At 39.3% G+C, this 18,636-nt stretch overlaps 1 protein-coding gene across 13 annotated transcripts in view; it reads right to left on the bottom strand.

Annotated features, from left to right (window-relative positions):
• Positions 1-18,636, bottom strand: part of REPS1 (RALBP1 associated Eps domain containing 1) — a 108,056-nt gene that overhangs the window by 8,174 nt on the left and 81,246 nt on the right. For 10 of the 13 annotated variants that reach the window (XM_050949561.1, XM_050949553.1, XM_050949558.1 and 7 more), the window contains 5 exons: positions 15,455-15,542; positions 13,408-13,506; positions 4,995-5,067; positions 2,652-2,770; positions 730-794 (listed from right to left, as the gene is read on the bottom strand). In XM_050949561.1, the coding sequence (XP_050805518.1) occupies positions 730-794; positions 2,652-2,770; positions 4,995-5,067; positions 13,408-13,506; positions 15,455-15,542 (444 nt within the window). The remainder of the gene's footprint in view (positions 1-729; positions 795-2,651; positions 2,771-4,994; positions 5,068-13,407; positions 13,507-15,454; positions 15,543-18,636) is intronic. The other 3 variants (XM_050949554.1, XM_050949556.1, XM_050949560.1) reach the window with 1 other exon arrangement.

Below are 18,636 nucleotides of genomic sequence, written 5' to 3'. Positions count from 1 at the left end.
CTCTTGCTTGAATGGACGGATCATCATTGAGACACACCACTCAGGTGACTAATTCCTACTCCAAGTCCATAAAGCATACTTTAGATAAATACATTACTCCACAAATATTACCTGTACATATATCTCAATAAATTTTGAGTCTTGACAAGTTACATGCTTTCTGTAGATAGCTTACATGTTACACTTCATGGATAAATATCCTGCCAGACATATGTTTGGTGCAATGAGGAGTTTGTCAGGTTTCAGGTGAGAGTTTACAAAGAACAGGGGACCCTCTGCCAAGGGATGTCTGTCTCACCACTCCCAACTCATGCCACAGTATTTGTGTAGCATATTTCTGTACCGCTACCCAGGAATTATTCTGGGAAGAGTGTTCAAACTTCTGTAAGTTTCTGCCTCTCCCCCCCAACCCATGTGGCTCCTGGACCAGAGACACTTCCCCTTGACCTCAGTGGAAAAGTACTTCAGGCTTCAATGTCTCCTTTTAGTCCACTGCTTCCCTAGGAGCAGGTCCTCATCCTTCTGGGGAAGCCCTGCAAGGCGGCAGAAGCCTAGGCTTGAAAAGCTCTGGTACACATTCATACTCCCAATGTTTCCAAAAGACTGGCCTTGTGTGCTTCTTTGCTGCTCATATTTTAAAGTTAAAAATTCAACAGATTGAAAGACTGCACAGGGGCAAAGAATTATACTAATTTAAAAAAAAATTGTAACAGAATAAGTCAACTTCACCTGTGAGGGCGGTGGTCTTGGAGGCACTGCAGGGGGGTAGGCAACAACTCCAGCTTGTTGCTGTCCTGTGAAGAGACATAGGTTCTGAATGACAGGGCTATTTCCATATATTAAGACATGCTCATTGCAAATATGATGAACATGTGTTTAGTTTTCCACTCTGCCAACATGAAAATAAGCTGTGTTATCTGCGCACAAGCTATCATAACCAGGACTGTCCTTCAGTGAGTGACATGCCACAATTATTCTGTAGCCAAGGATAAAAGGTGTCGGCTATATTTAAGATACAGAGGTAAAATATAAGTATTAATTAATGTTGTAACAGGGCCTACAGGTCTCAAGCATAGCCAAATTAGGCCTTAGGATGAGTTAGCTATATTACAAAGGTAAATTAGTGTAAGTAAATTGATAAGTCTGCTAAACTTGTGTCTGGTTGAGATATCCTGATGGTCTGAAAATAATTGCTGAGTTTGGATAATAATGTCTACTAGAGATTAGCTGAGACCACAAGATAACCGTTGGTAGTCAGGGTGAACTGTTAGAAACTTCCTTAATGTAACTGTTTCTATGGTGATAAGATGACAAATGTTAATGAGTATGAGAACTAATGAATTAACTTATGAAAAACAAGGCACCTCAAGCAGTGGGGAGTGAAAATTCAAACAACGAAAAGGGGGTAATAACTTTCCTAAATATGTATGAAGCCCAGTGGGTGTCAGTGTAACATATCATAAAAGCTATACCCTGGTGTAGTGATGATTAACACTTGAGGGTTTTCACCAAGGCATGGTGTGAGTAATCCAAATATTACACATTCTAAATTGGTGTCTCCTTTACCAGACTGCAGTGTGTATTGTATGGTTGGCTATTAAGAGAAATTACAGAAAGAGCACTAGATAACTTCCGTTGTGCACCCTGGGGCCCCCCTTCTGTTGATAACCTAACAGCTACAGTCAATCTTATGGGCTGAACTCTCACAGATTAAAGCAGGTGTAAGCCCTCACCTTGGGGCAGGTAATTGGTTACATCAAACCATAACTACAGATCAGGCTACAACACTGTGGCCTCTTTGATCAAACACAAAATTGGCAAAAGGACAGAGCAAGAGACTGACAATCAGACCTGGGTTCTACTCCTCACATCATTAGTTTGTTGTGTAAACTTCTCTACACCTCAGTTTTTTTTCCCTAGCAGAAAAACCCTTTTTACAATGCTTTAAGATCATGAGCTGAAATTATAAAGGACAGCATCTCTGTCAACAAACAGTAAGTTACCTGTAAGAATTCTCTGAGGCTATAAATCTATTACCACCCTTCTGCACCTGAATCCGCATCTGTCAAGAACTCCTACTGCTTCAATTTTGAGCACAATCAGTTTGGAATGTGCAGTCCTCAGTTGGGTCACTGGGGTTCGTGGCTCCCATTCTCAGGGCCACCCTGGGGGGGGGTGGGGGCGGGCAAGTGGGGCAGTTTGCCCCAGGCCCCACGGTCCTGGCCTTCAGTGGCGGCGGGGGCCCTTCAGTGCTGCCAAAGACGTGGAGCGACTGAAGGGGCCCCCCACTGCTGAAATGCCACCGAAGACCCGGACCGCCGCATCTCCCCTGCTTTGCTCCAGGCCCCCTGAATCCTCTGGGCAGCCGTGCCCATTCTCATGTTTAACCACTTGACTACACTGCCTCTCATTTACTGACATTTTATTTAGGAACCTACTGTTTTAATTAAGTTGTTGATTAACCCACTGTTTTTCTTTAAAAGGGAGTCTAAAATCTGAATAAAAGCAATTAGTAGATTTAAGGCTTTTGCTTCAAACCTAATGCTGTCTATTTAAAAATAAAGTTAACACTTTCTCCAGAGAATTTTTTTTGTTTAAGATAAATATGTACTAAACAAAGTAGCAAACACATGGATGTATAATATACCTACCTGGAGTAACTGTAAAGGATCTGTTCATATCTAAAGATGATGATCGAGAATGTGAAGGGTGAGGTCTAGGAGGGGGTGGAGGTGGTGCAGTGTTCTCTGGAGATGTTCCTGAATGTGACCTGCAAAACAAGTAAACCTCTGTAGAGGCTTAGATAGCCAGAACAGTAAAAATTCAATGCAAAGTGCAACCCAAAACATCTATATGAAGGAATCTTGTTTCAAGATTAATAGCCGCTACCAGCTCCTTTTTCCCCAGCCAAATTCAGTTTTTAAATCAAGAGACTGGCATTTCCTGCTTCTGATAACTGAATTTGTTTTTATAACTTTATTTCCCCTTCAAAATCCTCCTTATTGCACTCTTATTACCTATTGTAATGTTTGTGGAAGCCTATAGTGTCTGACAGTAGACATCCCAGGTGTTGATTCAGGAGAAGGTATGCAATATCCAACCTAGACTGGAAGTCGTTATGATCAGGACTTTTGTGAAACATGTAAGTTTCTGTCAGTAGCCTGAATAGGAATTGTTTTCTACTGTTAAGTGGGATGGTGTTAAAGAAAATGGGAATTTCTGGTGGCTCTGCCTCACTCAAGTACAAGTCAGCCTTGAGCATGATCAAGCTGAGGAAATGTCAGTATATGTTTGCAGATGTGAATGCTAGCTTTTCCATCTGAAGTTTCTATTACTCAGTGCATTTGTTTAGGATCTTGAGAAATACTGCCCTTATTCTTGGGTGTTTTGTTATTTTGTATGAATTTTAAGCTCTTACAAATGCAAGACATATTAGTAATGTCAAGATCCAAACACAGATGCAGATCCTGCAAGATTTACACCTTTTAGGCAGTGGTGACTACTTTCACACAGCAAGCCTCTCAGTGCGACCCCTTTTATAATTTAAACACACTTTTTAAACATTTAACCCTCTTATAAATGCTGGCGGCATAGCAAGGTTTGGGGGTGGAGGCTGAGAGCTAGCAACCCCCTGAGGGGTCACAACCCCCCCGTTTGATAACCCTTGATTTAGAGGAAATCTGATGTAAATCAAAATAAACCCAAACTCAGAATGAGATTAAAGAGAGATGAAACTTATGTTGCTGTAGTGATTTTTTGTCTAGAGTACTTTTGCTGCACTCATTTAATTAAAAAAGAAACTTGGGGGTAAGTCTATATTACAGAGGCCATGTCAACATAACCCCGCAATGTAGATACAGCCTACACTGATGGAAAGGGTTTTTCCTGTCTGTGTAGCAACATCACCTCCTCAAGTGACTATGGCTACATCAACAAAAACCACCATCTCAGTAATGTAAAGATTTATATAAAAAGTAGACAAAGAATCAGCTTTGCAATTAAGTAACACTGGAAAACACTACAAGTTAATTACAAACCCTTTCTGGTTATTTTAACAGTTTTCATAATGTTTACTACATGAAGTCGCCCTAATTATTTTAGTTTTAAGATCTAACTTTGAAACTGATCCTGTGCTGTTTAACAGCAACATTGATTTCCAGTCCTACTGTACAAAGCCCCCCCCCCCCCTCCACATTGGAGACTTTCAGTGCTTTTAAAATCCTCTTATACACGATGTTCTTATTTAGTAAATCATAGCCTAGAAGAACCAGAAGGGGCCTTGGGAAGTCATCTAGTCCAGTCCCCTGCACTCAAAGCAGGACTAAGTATTATCTAGACCATCCCTGACAGGTGTTTGTCCAGCCTGCTCTTAAAAATCTCCAATGATGGAGATTCTACAACCTCCCTAGGAAATTTATTCCAGTACTTAACCACCCTGATAGTTAGGAAGTTTTTCCTAATGTCCAACCTAAACCACTCTTGCTGCAATTTAAGCCCATTGCTTCTTAACCTCTGAGGATAGGACAACAAGAACAATTTTTCTCTCTCCTCCTTGTAACAAAACTTATGTACTTGAAAACTTGTCCCTCCTCAGTCTTCTCTTCAGACTGAACAAACCCAATTATTTCAATCTTCTCTCAGAAGTCATGTTTTCTAGACCTCGAATCATTGTTGTTGCTCTTCTCTGGACTTATCAAGCAGAATGTTCTCATGACTAAACATGGAGTAATAGCTGACTAGCCACTTCCATCAAGCAGTGCTGTTCTGCTGCACTAGAAATTTTAACTTTATACATATTAAGGGCAGACTGGTACACTTCTACCATATATCACTAGGGAACAGGTTGTCTACACTTTTGATTGTTAAAATAATGGCCAGCATAAATTGTTATTTGGCCTTTTAAATGCTAGTTAAAAACAGCCAAAAAGATCATTTGGGAGGGAGGAAGTGTGCTTTATAATCTTTAATATTTCTTCTGTTACTACTCTACTGACCGTTGCCGAGTTACAGTGCTTCCAATCTGCTCTGGATCTGAAGTATAGGAGTCTGAACTGCTGTAACCATCTGCTGGTAGAATGAAAGTACAAAATTTCATTTTTGTAGTGTTAATTTATCACAATTTAATTATGCTAAAAACAGCAACAGGTTATATTACCTACGCAGCAATATAAAAGATTTCAAGTCCAAAGAAGAAATGTACCTTATTGTTGTACTTCCCTGTAAGATACCATCTGGGCAGTATTCTAAACCTGGAGTCTAAGTAACTGAATATCCCCAAAGAAAGTAACAGTAATACAGTCGTTGGCAGAACAAACTAAGACAATTCCCACCATGGGAACTAGTTGGTGTATTTTGTTTTTAAAAGATGAAGAGTAAGACCTAAGAATCAGGCTTATCACTTCAGAAACTTTTAAAATACATCAGAAGACAGACAAGCAGGTAATGAGTATAGGTTCCTCTATTTTGTGAACAGTTTCTGCAGGATGGAGGATTGAAGCAGAATTCCTTCCTAGAGGCCAAATCAATCAAAACCTTTGTAAGACATATAGAGATCAGGACCATGTAACAGCCCTGACATGTACCTGAGAAGGGAAACAACCCTGAAGCAGGGCAGCAGCTATGTCTTGGATTGAATGAACTCTGATGTGGGTTTCCAGCTTTAGGCTAGCCAATTTGCAGCAATGTGAGATGCAACCACAGAAATATTTAGATACAATCCTCTTACGCGATAGCACTGCCTTGGGAATTTGTCAAGTTGGGTTGACTGTCAGGATCTAAGTAGCTCAGAGCAGAACCACTAAAAACTTAGAATCATAGAATATCAGGGTTGGAAGGGACCTCAGGAGGTCATCTAGTCCAACCCCCTGCTCAAAGCAGGACCAATCCCCAGATGGATTTTTACCCCAGTTCGTTAAATGGCCCTCTTAAGGACTGAACTCACAACCCTGGGTTTGGCAGGCCAATGCTCAAGCCACTGAGTTCTCTCTCCCCTTATTCTCAGGCAGACAGAAAAGGCTCTCGGCACACAAATTGGAACAAATTGGCAGAACTGGCTCATTAAGGTGGTATTCCATCACCACCTTGAGGAGAATCTCAGATGAGTCAATAGCACGGGTTCATTCTGGTGAAACATGGTTTACAGTCAATCACTACAGCATGAGACTTGCTATGACCTGAGATTATTGCAGTCAGAAAAGTGGATGCCCACCTAAGGAAATGGAGTCTCCGATAATGAAGTTTCCTTTTGAGTTGCTTAGTATCTATGGCAGAATATATTAATCTCTCATGATACAAAAGACTTCCAAAAAGAGTCAATACCCACAAGAACCTGAAAACAAGGTGATACATTGACACTGGTCAACTGATTCATGAGATACCAAAATAACCGACAAATGTAGTTGGATGAAGTTAGTCTAAATTAATCTCAGAGATCAAGAAACTGGTGAAGAACAGGTAAAGAGATCCACATTGCCCTGTTTATATCTCAAATCTTTTTCTACCTACCATTTTAAGCATCAGCATTAATTTAGAAGAGTTCCCCCAGGATGCATCATGCCTATCTAGAATTTCTCTGGCCAAAAACTGATTTGGGTCCCTGAGATCCATGACAGAAGTTTCCTCATCTTTAATTACCAGGAAGCATGTGGAATAAAATCCCACCTATCTCATTGGCATGGGTTTGGATTTCCTATAGTATCTTTCACAAATAAGAGTATGTTCAAAATCATTCTTGGCTGAGTAAAAGGAGGGATTCAATAGGACTGTAAGAAAACCTAATTTTTTGGCTCTACAGAATATGTTTAGGACCCACATTATATCCTAGACCTCTGTAGCTCAGGACAAAAGGTTACAATATGGCTCCAAAGAACAGGAGTTTCTGGCAAACTCTGGCTAGCAATATATTCTAGAACCCTTAAAAATGTTCGGTGCTCATTGAAAGGAAAATTAAAACCTCTATGTTGCTGCTGATACAGAGGCAGAGTGCCCTGAGCACCCTAGAAGTCAGCTGCTGACATAAAAGCTACCTTTTAAAGTGAGGCATATCTTCCCTCCCTTCAGAGATGGGCCAGAAGGAAAAGAGAGACTAAAAAGAATGAAGGGTGGCCTTTGACTTCATTGCCTTCTGTAGGAAGACATCCACTCATTTCACAGAGGTGTTGTGTAGCCTCCAACAAGCTATAAGTCTGTAGTGTTGACTTCAAAACACTGAGACTAAAGGATACTGGGGACTGTGCTGGAATCCATGGTTGAAAAGATATTGCAGGATGCTTCAGTGGTGAAGTTACTTAGGTGGGATTAGAGAGAAGCTCGGTGGTACACACAGAGGCCCAGTGATCAACTGTTAAAGTCAACTCAGGCTAATGATCCAAGGATTTCTCTTTTGAAAGCTATGCCCCCAAAAATGAAGTTTGCACTTCCGTCTGTCTCACGGTGAGCTGCAACCCAGAGGTGAGAATACTACAGAGATGGTATCTTTACATTAAGAAATTCTCACCGGTCAGTTTTTGTTTTAAAAGAAGACTGCATGTCCTCGTACGCTGTGCAGTTGGGCTGAGTCCCTTATGATAGAGTAAGGAGGCAGCCAGAGACATCATTGTACTTAGTTTCAGCTCCAAAAATAGAAAAAATTATATGCATAGCAGATTAACATTTAGATATGTATGGGTGTAAAAAAGGAAAACCTGCTCAGTATGGAAACTATGTACATAATGAAAATGTAGATATCCAAATATATACATCCTTTAAAAACCGAGGGGTGCCTGAATCAAGGTGCAATCAAGTTACTAAGAAATACTGACATGTAAGATCCTTCAATAGTACTCCCCATCCAACAGAGTGGTAACAGACCTCTAAAACATTGTGTATAGAACCATTTCTTGAAGAACCCTGTGTGCAAAGACAATGTGTGTGCAAGCGTGGAAAACGGTATTAATATTTTGTGGCAGTGTAAACATCAGATGAAGTGGCGATCTTGTGAAGTTCTTGCAAAAACCTCTGCTCACCAGGTAGAAGTAGACTGCCAACCACTATCCGTGCTCAACGGACCAAGTTCCCTTGCTTTATAAAAGCTTCTTATACATCTTACAGAGGAAAACTGGACATTATCTTCATTCTGATCTTTGAAATGATCAACTGGCATAGCACTTAGTTTTCATAAATCCACAGAAGAGTGTATTAACCTTCTGTGTTGGGTATAGATTGGCTTTCTAACTTTAGAATGAACCAGTGTCACTGAACTGCTACGTCTGATACCACTTTCAACACCACTTCCTTCATTCTGTCTCATACCAAGATAAGAAATAATGGACAAAAATATAGAACCTCCGTTTGGTGAGGAGGTTATCTGAGTACTGAACACATTCATGAATCCTCTACATGGCACAGAGTGAAATGGAACTACATTATTTTGATGTGACCATGGTCTTAAGGCAGCTATATGTAAGGAAGCCTCCTTCAAGTCTACGGAAATGAGAAAAGTGTTGTAATATAAGAAAGCTATATAGTGGATGAAGTGGTCTGTATCTTGAGCCTGGTGTACTGTTTGTAGAGCCACTCAAGGTCCAAGATGACTCTTAGTCAACCAGATATCTCTAGAGAAGAGCAGTAAAGGATGGTAAACCTCTCTGGGCAAGAAACTTGCTTTATCACTCCAACAGAAAGTTATTGGACTTTTTTGTAATAGGATGGTTACTTCTAAATATGTTTGGATAAGGCAATTTGGGCATTGTACAATTAACTGCAACAGTACTTCCCTTCCCTTGATGATACTGGAGGAGCGTGAGCAACTCCTACAAGGATGGGGAAACATAACTCTGCAAAAAAGTCCAGTCTTGCACACAGTTTAGAATTTTCCTAATTCTGTTGGTAATGCTAGTTTTCTACTGGTCTGAGTAAAACTTTCTAAAAAGGAAAGTACTGCAGGAGTATATTACCAGAGAGAACAACACTTTATTTTCAAGTAGGCAACAGCCAGTTCAGGGGGGAAAAAAGCTGCATTCTAGAGGTCTGTTTACTAGATACAGATGACCAGCTTCTTCGTAACCAACCACCCCGTTTCCCTAGGGTATTCCAGTATATCCTGGGATGCAGTCTAATCTGCAAATCTTCTACGCCCCCTACATCTGATGGTTCTAGCAAAAGCTTACATGATTTAAGCAGAATTTAACCTAATTTAAATAAGTAATGGATTCAAAAATCATTTCTTACTGAAAGGCTCTCTTATGCAGCACTGCTCAGCTCCTTTGGTTTTTTTTCTTTTTTTTAATAAAATCTGGAAAAAAAATGACAATTTTCTTCTTGCTCCAAATATTACTTTTGTTCACTTCTTCACATGTAGTGACTCTGCAATTCCAGCTCTAAAGGAGTTCAAGTGGCTAGGCAGACTGCAAGCCAACCTCTTCTTCAGGTACCCCTTTCAAAAGAAAGGGTTTATCTTCCTCCCTCTGTACAATCAAGTAACCTGTACAGAGACACACGACTAGGCAATACTAGTGTTTAAAAAGATCTTTTCACTTCCTGTTTGTTGGCAAATTTCAGCCCTTTGTCTTGAATGTGGTCCTGGCCACAGTTATCCATGCACTTATTACCTCCAGACAGGATTACTGAAATTCCCTGTATCTGAAGCTGAATGTGAAAATGCACAAGAACCTCCATAGTCTAGGCTTCCGTGAGCATATCAGACCCTTGACTGAGTCCCTCCACAGGTTCCTAGTCATTTTCAGATGCCAGTTTAAGGTCTTGGTTCCAATCTTCAAAGAAGTTTATGGTTGAATCCCCAGATACATTAAAGACTGAATCTGATCAGTGAATCACCAAGACAGTTGCACTCTAGGGAAATGCAGACCACAAAGCCCAGAAGGAAGCACCTGACAGCTAAGAAAACAGCACTCTCAGTCAAGGAGACCTGGCTATGAAACAAGTTTCCAGAAGACAGGTAAGTCCTATCTGATTGTCCATAGGAAACTGCAGAATTTTCCTCTTAGAACAAGTCTATCTACCACAGCAAGAACAACACTCCCTTCTACCCAAATGACTCCCTCCTCACTCCCTGCCCAAAAAGCCACCCCACAAATCAACCAAAAATGAAATTAAATGAAGTCCTCAAGTAGAAGTTTTACACTGAAAAAGGGAGACAAACTACAGGCTCCAAGAAGTTCACTAGGGACCATGCTATTCATTTCATGTGGAAGGTGCTCAGACACTATGGTGATGCGCAGCTCTATAAAATCCTCAGAAAGGAATACGGTAACCCCCCTGGGCTACCTGATCCCCCTCCTCATCTGTTAGTCCATGAGGAGGAAAAAATCCTTAAAAAGAGACCGTCTCACAATTTGTGTGTCACAGTATAAGAGACAGTCAGTTCCAACTGCATTAACTGGTTTCTTGAGGTATACAGATTAACATAACCTTCCAAATTATTTTCTATATTTACTTGTTTGTAATGGCATTTTGCAGTTTCTCCTGGGAAAGGCATAGGCTTCCAGTCTTTGAGAAGGATCTTGGATTTGAGACAGCCAACTTCAGTAGAACATCAGGCCACTAACTGAAGAGGAATATGACCTCTATTTTCTTCTATTCCACTACCCTCTTCTTTACAAGAATAATTCTTCCTGGTATATCCAGAGCTGCAAGACCTTTTACTTCTATTAAGGCCCTGTAGGATGTAGAATTTCTCTCCCTGCATAATAATTTCCAGCACTTTCAAATTTGTCCAGTAGGCTGCCAGTTTGGGCTGAGGATACCAATCTTTTGGATTATGTTTTGGCCTTCCACAAACAGAACCACAGATACAGCCTTGTAACTGATTTCAATGCCTTTAAGCCCTCGGGGGAAAAAATTGAATGCATTCACACAGGCGTGCCACTAAACAGAGACAGTTGAGATCATGTTCACAATACTTCCGACATTTTTTTATCTTGGATTAAATCAGTGTTTAGTTTCTTCCAGTAAGCTAGCATAGACTAGCTAAGAACATGGACAAAGAAGGCTTGACTCTTACTTTCACTTCCAAAACATCTGTTTTTCTGAGGGAAATTCACCCTTGGTGAGGAATTACTCTCAACTTAGAAGTAGCTGCAAGAGATTTTTAAGAATTCACTTTACTGAAACTCATGTAACTGCACTACTTTGGCTGGGAAATACAATATTTATTAAATTATATCCTCCACAACTGGATTTAGAAGCAAAGTGGAGTATCTTTTTGATTAGAGGTAAGAAGTTACTTCTTTATTAATATCCTCTCCGTTTCTTTCTTCAGGCTCAGTTTAGATAATGGCCTTCCATATGGTCAGAAAGGTTAATTTCACCCTATGATGCTAGGTCAGACTTTTGGAGTTGGATAATTCGCCTTCTTGCATAGGGGATCGTGGTGCACAAAAAATTTCTTTCACTTCTCACACATTTGCTTCCCATATATATATTTTTATGTAATATATATATATATATATTTTTATGTAATATATATATATAAAACTTCTGGATGAAAGAAGTCAATAGGTGCCTTAATTTCCTCACCACCTGCACCTTGTCCATATCATGGCTAGAAAAAAACATCTCTGCTCAATGACCTTTGACATACCTATATTTACCCAGTAGGACAGAAGACTACACAGCGGTATAAGATGGGTTGCTGGCACATTGCTGAAATAAAAAATATAGAGGCTAACATGCTGGGAATTATAGAATTAGAAGAGGCATGGCATTTGCCTTCTCCTATTTAGTGGCTGCAGGCTGCTGCCTTCTTTTCCACACTGTTGCTTTTGTCTCACTTGTCTGCAAGGCCAGACTCCTCTAACAAGGAGTTAGAGCCAGAAAGGGCCCTTTCAGAATTCAGACCCTGAATGCAGCAGCAGTCTTCCACTGTAAGACAGCATGTTATTGCACATTTTCTCCACCATACTGGAAGACTTCTGAGTAAGGACTGGGCACTCTGCACCAGGAAAAGGGACAAGGAAAGAGGAGGGGCCTGAAAAGAAGTGACTCTGAAAGAAAACTATACCACTGAAATTGAGTTGAAGAGTAAGGGAAATGCTGTTGCCAAAAAGGGATCTATTGACCGCCTTATATGGCTGTTGCAGAATGTTCTGCCAACTGATGCCATGTGGGACACTGAAATAGTTTTAGCTGCCTCCTTCATGACAAAGGATCCAAGAGGACAATGTCAGGTACTGATTTTTATTGAAGGAAATTATACAATATAATGAACAAAGTGAATGAAAAACAGTTTCAGGAATAAAAACCACAGAGATTAGATACTTAGACTGACATCTGATTTGTGACTAGTCTGTGTGATTACACATAGAACAGGCTAATAAAATCTGTATAGTACTATATATTTGGTGCAGGGAATATTAAAACCAAGTTACTGCAACCAGGGTAAACAGAGGGTTGACAAGTTAACTGTACCTAGAAAAAATGTCGAAAGTCAATCACGAGGAATTGTGGTATTTTGGCTCACAATTTTTCAACGGAACTGAAACAGTGACAGCAGATGCTTCCCTTTGGTATACAACCATGTTCTAATCTTCAAAAAATATGTTGCTATATGGTTTTGAGACAAGAGTGGGATCAAACCCTACTTAAAGCTATTTCTGCTTGAGATAAATAGTGCAGCCAGTTTACACTTCTGAGATTATGTCTGAGAACAGGAAAATAGTCTTATCAATTAAAATAACAGTTAATTTCTTACCAGATTTAGGATTAGATCCTCAAATGGCATAAATTGGCATAGCTCCAATGAAAAAGCCAGAGAAGCTATACCTATTTGTATCTGCTATTATCTATTCTTTTTATCTTTTTGTAAGATGGGAAGTTACTTCCCAAGTCAAAATACAATGTTGGACATGTTTCTTGCTTTTCAGGAACAGTTAGTGCTCTTATTAGCACAACAACAACAATTCAGGTTGACATTCCTTTATAGCGTGATAAATGGGTTAAAACAGTGGTGACCAACCTAATTACACAGGAGGGCCACATAAAACTAAGCACAACCTTGTGTAAGCCAAACAGATTCTATATACTTTTGTGTAGATGAAAATGATGTAAACATGACAAAACAAGTATCAGAGGGGTAGCCGTGTTAGTCTGGATCTGTAAAAGCAGCAAAGAATCCTGTGGCACCTTATAGACTAACAGACGTTTTGGAGCATGAGCTTTCGTGGGTGAATACCCATGCATCTGACGAAGTGGGGTATTCACCCACGAAAGCTCATGCTCCAAAACGTCTGTTAGTCTATAAGGTGCCACAGGATTCTTTGCTGTTATGACAAAACAAAACACTAATGAATCAGCCGTTAGTATACTGTGTTGAAGCAGGTCGTGAGTCTTATGAAATGCTCTGGTGGGCCTTGTACAGCCTGTGGGCCATAGATTAGGCACTCCTAGGTTAAAAGTTGCTTTGATACTTACCAACTGTATTTCCAGCTACAAATTTTGATGAACTCACATTATTTTCTTCTGAGAGGTCAGGTGGTTTCACAAGTAGAGGGCTAGTGGGATTAGCAAGATCTAGGTGGAAAAAAGATTATTGCTATTCCTTTTAAGTAAGATTAAGTGATATACAAAATACACTGAAACGATCCTTCTCTTCAGGGGCCAAGTCTTCATTAACAAAAGTTCAACCCTAAACCAAAATTTTGCACTTGATTGGAATTTTAGCTGGGTAAACTACAATACTATCCACACCATTATAATTTTAAACACAAAAACTATTCAATTCATAAATAAAAATTAAACTTTGAAACTTTACATTTCAATATTGGTATATAATTGCACTGGTTAATATGCATATACCTAAGAATTTTCCAAATGTAAATCTTACAAAATATTCATTTCTTGCGTCAGTGGTGAAATGCCTGAGTATGCAAGCTTTAAACATTTGTTTTGCCCTTCTATGTAATATTGTAAAATTATAGTCAAGTTTATAAAATTTTGCAGTTTTAGGATTTATTAAATTAACAATATGGGTCCCATTGTGCTAGGCACTATACAAACATGACATAAGCAAGTCCCTGCATCAGAGCGCCTACCTTGATTATAAACTCTTCGAGGCAGGGGCCATTTGTTATATAATCTACGCAGTGCCTAGCAAAATGGGACCATGTCCTCTAGGTACTACCATAATAATGTCCGTTGGTATAAGACATGACATCAGACAAGTATGCCTTCAAAAGAAAAACAATTTTCATTGTATATAATGCCCTTGTCAAAAGTTCTAAATTTATAATAGAAGATTAGACATTTTAAAAATAAAATCTAAATCGATATATTCACTGATGCACATCAAAAGACAACAAAAAACCCTCACTTTACTTCCCCACTCTTCTGAAAATCACAGGACAGTAGGCTTTGCAACATGCTCTGGAGGTCAATAAATTCATTATATGTTGGACCCAAAGGAGAAGCAAATTCCAGGCTAAAAGATATTCCCCTACAGCCTATTAATTCAAGCACCTCATATGATCAGAAACCCCAGAGTACAGCAAAAAGCAGTGAAATCAGACACACAAGATGCAAACCGCAACGGGTTTTACAGTTAAAGCTTAATAAACTAAATTGCATTTGGAAACAAATGGGATGTCAATCAATTTATGATTCACTGGTGAAGTGCACCCTATAAAGAGAGCACTGGTAAACAATCTGGCAACTGCTATCTGTACTAAATTAAGTTTCCAGGTGGGGTGCAAATGAAGCCCAAATACAGTGTGAATAGGTATGAGTAAATATGGCAAAGCCTGCACCCTAGAGGTATGCTTTATTTTCCCTCACAGATGCAAAAGGAACATGCTCTTGGCTACTGCTGCTATCTGGAAATCTCTACAATTTACAGTGTTAGCACATTATAGAAGCCCACTCCCCCCCCCCCCCCCCAGCAAAAAAATGAAGGTTAGAGACTGGGAAACAGTATAGCAAGATTGTTAGAATCAAGAGATGTTGGAGAATGGGAACAGAAATCATTTGAGAAAGGCTAGGAGGTTTCAAATGGATGAGATGAAAGCATCCAGCAGTAGCAGACCAAATCTCACCCATTAGATTTTACTAAATAGAACCGACCACACTAAGTAACAGGTCATAGTCCAGAGCTCCCCATGCACCTCAAGAACTTGAGCATGCAAATCTGGGAAAGTTCTCCCACTCCTGACCCAGATCTGCATCTTGATGCTTCCAATCTATTCCAAGCAATCTTATCCTAGAAGCAGATGGAGAAATCCTCACAGCAACCATCAACCCTCTAAATCATTGTGTCAGAATGCTCCTTTAATTCATGAGGTTCTCCACCATTTGGAATAGCTACACTGGTTGGATCCCCTGATACTACTGTCTAAGTGCAAGGACACAAGGCAGAATTGTTATGCAAGAAAATCAAGCTCTAAAAGTCATCACCATGTAAGTATTCAGTAAGATGTTATATGAACGCAGCAGCTGCTTTCATAATTAGCACAAGAATATAGCTTACCACTTCCAGTTCTTTTAAGTTCCATTTCCTGCATGTGGATTTTGCTTGGAGTCATTCGAATTGGCACTGGGTGAACAATAGCAGTATCCTGCAGAGAGGGAAGAAAAGTTTTTATTTTAGCTTTAAAATGATTCCATTAAGAGCTGTTTTTGACTGCATTCAGTGGCAGTTCCCAAGCTTATATTCATAAGCAAACATTTTTACTGAGTTCCTATGAACCTGATACTATGGTAATCGGTGGCAATATAAAACCTTGAGATAGAGTGGGTTTCAGACAGGTAGCAGTGTTAGTCTGTATCAGCAAAAACAATGAGGAGTCCTTGTGGCACTTTAGAGACTAATTTATTTGGGCATAAGCATCTGATGAAGTGGGTTATAGCCCATGAAAACTTAATGCCCAAATAAATATGTTAGTTAGTCTCTAAGGTGCCACAAGGACTCTCTTTTTTTGGAGATAGAAGACTTTCCATAACAAATATCCTTAAATTCAGTGCAAGTGTACAGGTATTTAGACTTCCCTACAGTGGTCTCCAAACTTTGGTCCCTGGTTCATAGAAGTCTGCTGGTCACATTGTGCTAGCTGTGTCTGTAGCTGCTAAGCTGCATCAAAAGACACCTAAACACCTTAAATACTTTCCATTATTACCCTTTCCTATAACCAGATGGTGTGGTTGCCACAAGTGTGTTGTACGTCCATGAAATATGAGATGTAGCCCATGCTATAAAATACTCAATTTCTTTTTAAACGTAAGATCAGGATCTTTAGATGTAGACATTTCAGAGTGCCCCATGTACTTCTGATGCTTCAAAAAATTAAAATTAGAAAATCCTGGAAACTATGGGCTTGAGAGTCTAAAAATTTGACTGTATAGTAAAATTCACATCATTTCAAGGAGCCCATTAATATCTTACAAGGGCATGATGGAAGCTTGTGTTTGTTTGTTTTTTTAAGATACCCTTCAAGAGATGTCTAACATGCCACCTAAAGGCAGAGATAACAGACTCTAAATGTCAGCAACAATCTATATGAAGTACTTCTATGGCCATTGTCAGATGAAATGGGCTAAGTCATGCTCTATAAAGGGCTACCAGATGTTGCACTCATATTCCCAAAGCCAAACTCTGTACTCGAGTGCTCAACTCCCACTGAGGGCAATAGCAAATATGCATATGTATGTGAGAGGAGAACAGTCTTAAATTTAAAACGGCTCTTGAAAACAACACACTTTAAACTGTGCTCAGTTAGCTCATTTTCACAAGGCCGAGTGTGTATGTGTATATACACACACACTCGGCCTTGTGAAAATGAGCTAACTGAGCATAGTTTAAAGCATATAGTTTTAAATTTAAAAAAGACATTATATATATATATAATTTAATTAATTAATTTCTACATTGTTTAAACTAACCTGCACTGTACTGGGAAGATAAAAAGTTGAAATGTATACTGCCAAATGTAAACAGTACACTTCCTTACCACAGTTCAAACACTACTATGAACATTAAAAGATCTTTAGGCATGAACATGGTTTAAGAGGATATCATGCTTTCTATGTAAGTTTTTATATACTTAGAAGAAGATCAGTCTTCTATTGTAGTTATCAACAGTCCTTTGCTTCTGAATGTTCCATATGTACTCTGAAGTGTGGCTATTACAAATCTTATGTGATTTAAATTTAGAATAGCTTGATATAATATTGCCCAACTTAGTTAAGGGAAAGTCAGTGACAAGAGGCAAGTTTTATTTTTTACTGATGTATTTGAAAATGCAATTTCAGCTTTCCCAAACTCAAACTATAAATTCAGTATTACTCCTCTCTTCCTTATTCCTCACAGATAAACTCCCTCTTCCTCTCCCCCCACCACTGTTTTTTTTTTTTTTGGCCCAGCAAGCTGTTTTGTCCTACAGCACAGAAGGTTTTGAAGAAAGTTAATTTTGTGACTGCCCTTTAGTCAGTCACTAAGGGATGTTCCAGATAACTGACTCCCTGGTTCTGAAAGGCAGGAGCAAGCCATGTCAAATTTTAGTATTTTAAACTCTGTGCTGTGGTGTCATTGTCCAAGATGTCTGATATGAAGAGGTGGCAAAACAACACTAACTTGGATTTGCTGGTATTCAGTTTTCTGGTAGCAGAATATATGAACAAAATTAAATGGATTTCATCTTGCCTCAAGATTCAAGTAGTTATGTTAGCAATAAAACTAAGCTTCATACCTGCCTAATAGTCTATAACAATCTAATTTTGCAAGCAGTGTTACTACTTTATACTGCTTGTTACATTTCAAAAGTCAAGTATATGTCAAGGCTTTAAGGTGATTAAGCCAATATACACAATATAGAAAAATCAATCTGTAAAATCATCCATAGGACAGAAAAAATGTTTTTCATCTCAGTTGATTCCTTGTCATTTTTGCTAATTATTGCTAAAAATAAGTTACTGACCACCATGCAAACTGAACAAAGCAATGCAATAGCTACAGTTCTTGATTAGCCAAGCATTTGCTAATAAATATGCTGTAAGAAATGGAGGCATTTAATAGCTGTAAAGTGATTTAACATTCTTCCATGAAGGAGTAATTAGGTTTAGGTAAGTTACGTTTACACTGAGGAATAGGGATAAGTACATAAGAACAGCCATACTGGGGTTAGACCAATGGTCCATCCAGCCCAGTATCCTGTCTTCTGACAGTGGCCAATGCCAGATGTTTCAGAGGGAATGAACAGAACATGTAATCAAGTGATCCATCCCCAGTCGCCTATTCCCACCTTCTGGAAAACAGAGGCTAGGTACATTTCAGAGCATGGTTTTGCATCCCTGCCCAGCCAAGCTAACCACCATTGATGGACCTATCCTCCATGAATTTATCTAGTTCTTTTTTGAACCCTGTTACAGACTTGGCCTTCAACATCCTCTAGCAAAGAGTTCCACAGGTTGACTGTGTGTTGTGTGAAGAAATATACAAACAGAAAGAAGGCAGTGTTTATATTAAGTTGTAAGGCAGATGTTTTAATTTGATTTTTTTTAAACATACATTCGAGGGAAGCTTTTGGACTAAGCTTTTGGGACAGGGACTATTTATACAGTGCCTACCATAGTGGAGCTCTGATTGTGGCTGGGATTGCTAGATGCTACTGTAATACAAATATACTGGTAACAATGGTATTAACTCAGACTTTGCAG

This window comes from Gopherus flavomarginatus, chromosome 4 (assembly GCF_025201925.1).
Source record: "Gopherus flavomarginatus isolate rGopFla2 chromosome 4, rGopFla2.mat.asm, whole genome shotgun sequence".
Classification (NCBI taxonomy): Eukaryota; Metazoa; Chordata; order Testudines; family Testudinidae; genus Gopherus; species Gopherus flavomarginatus.
Note: the sequence above shows the minus strand (reverse complement) of the source record. Positions and strands in the feature narration are given on the sequence as shown.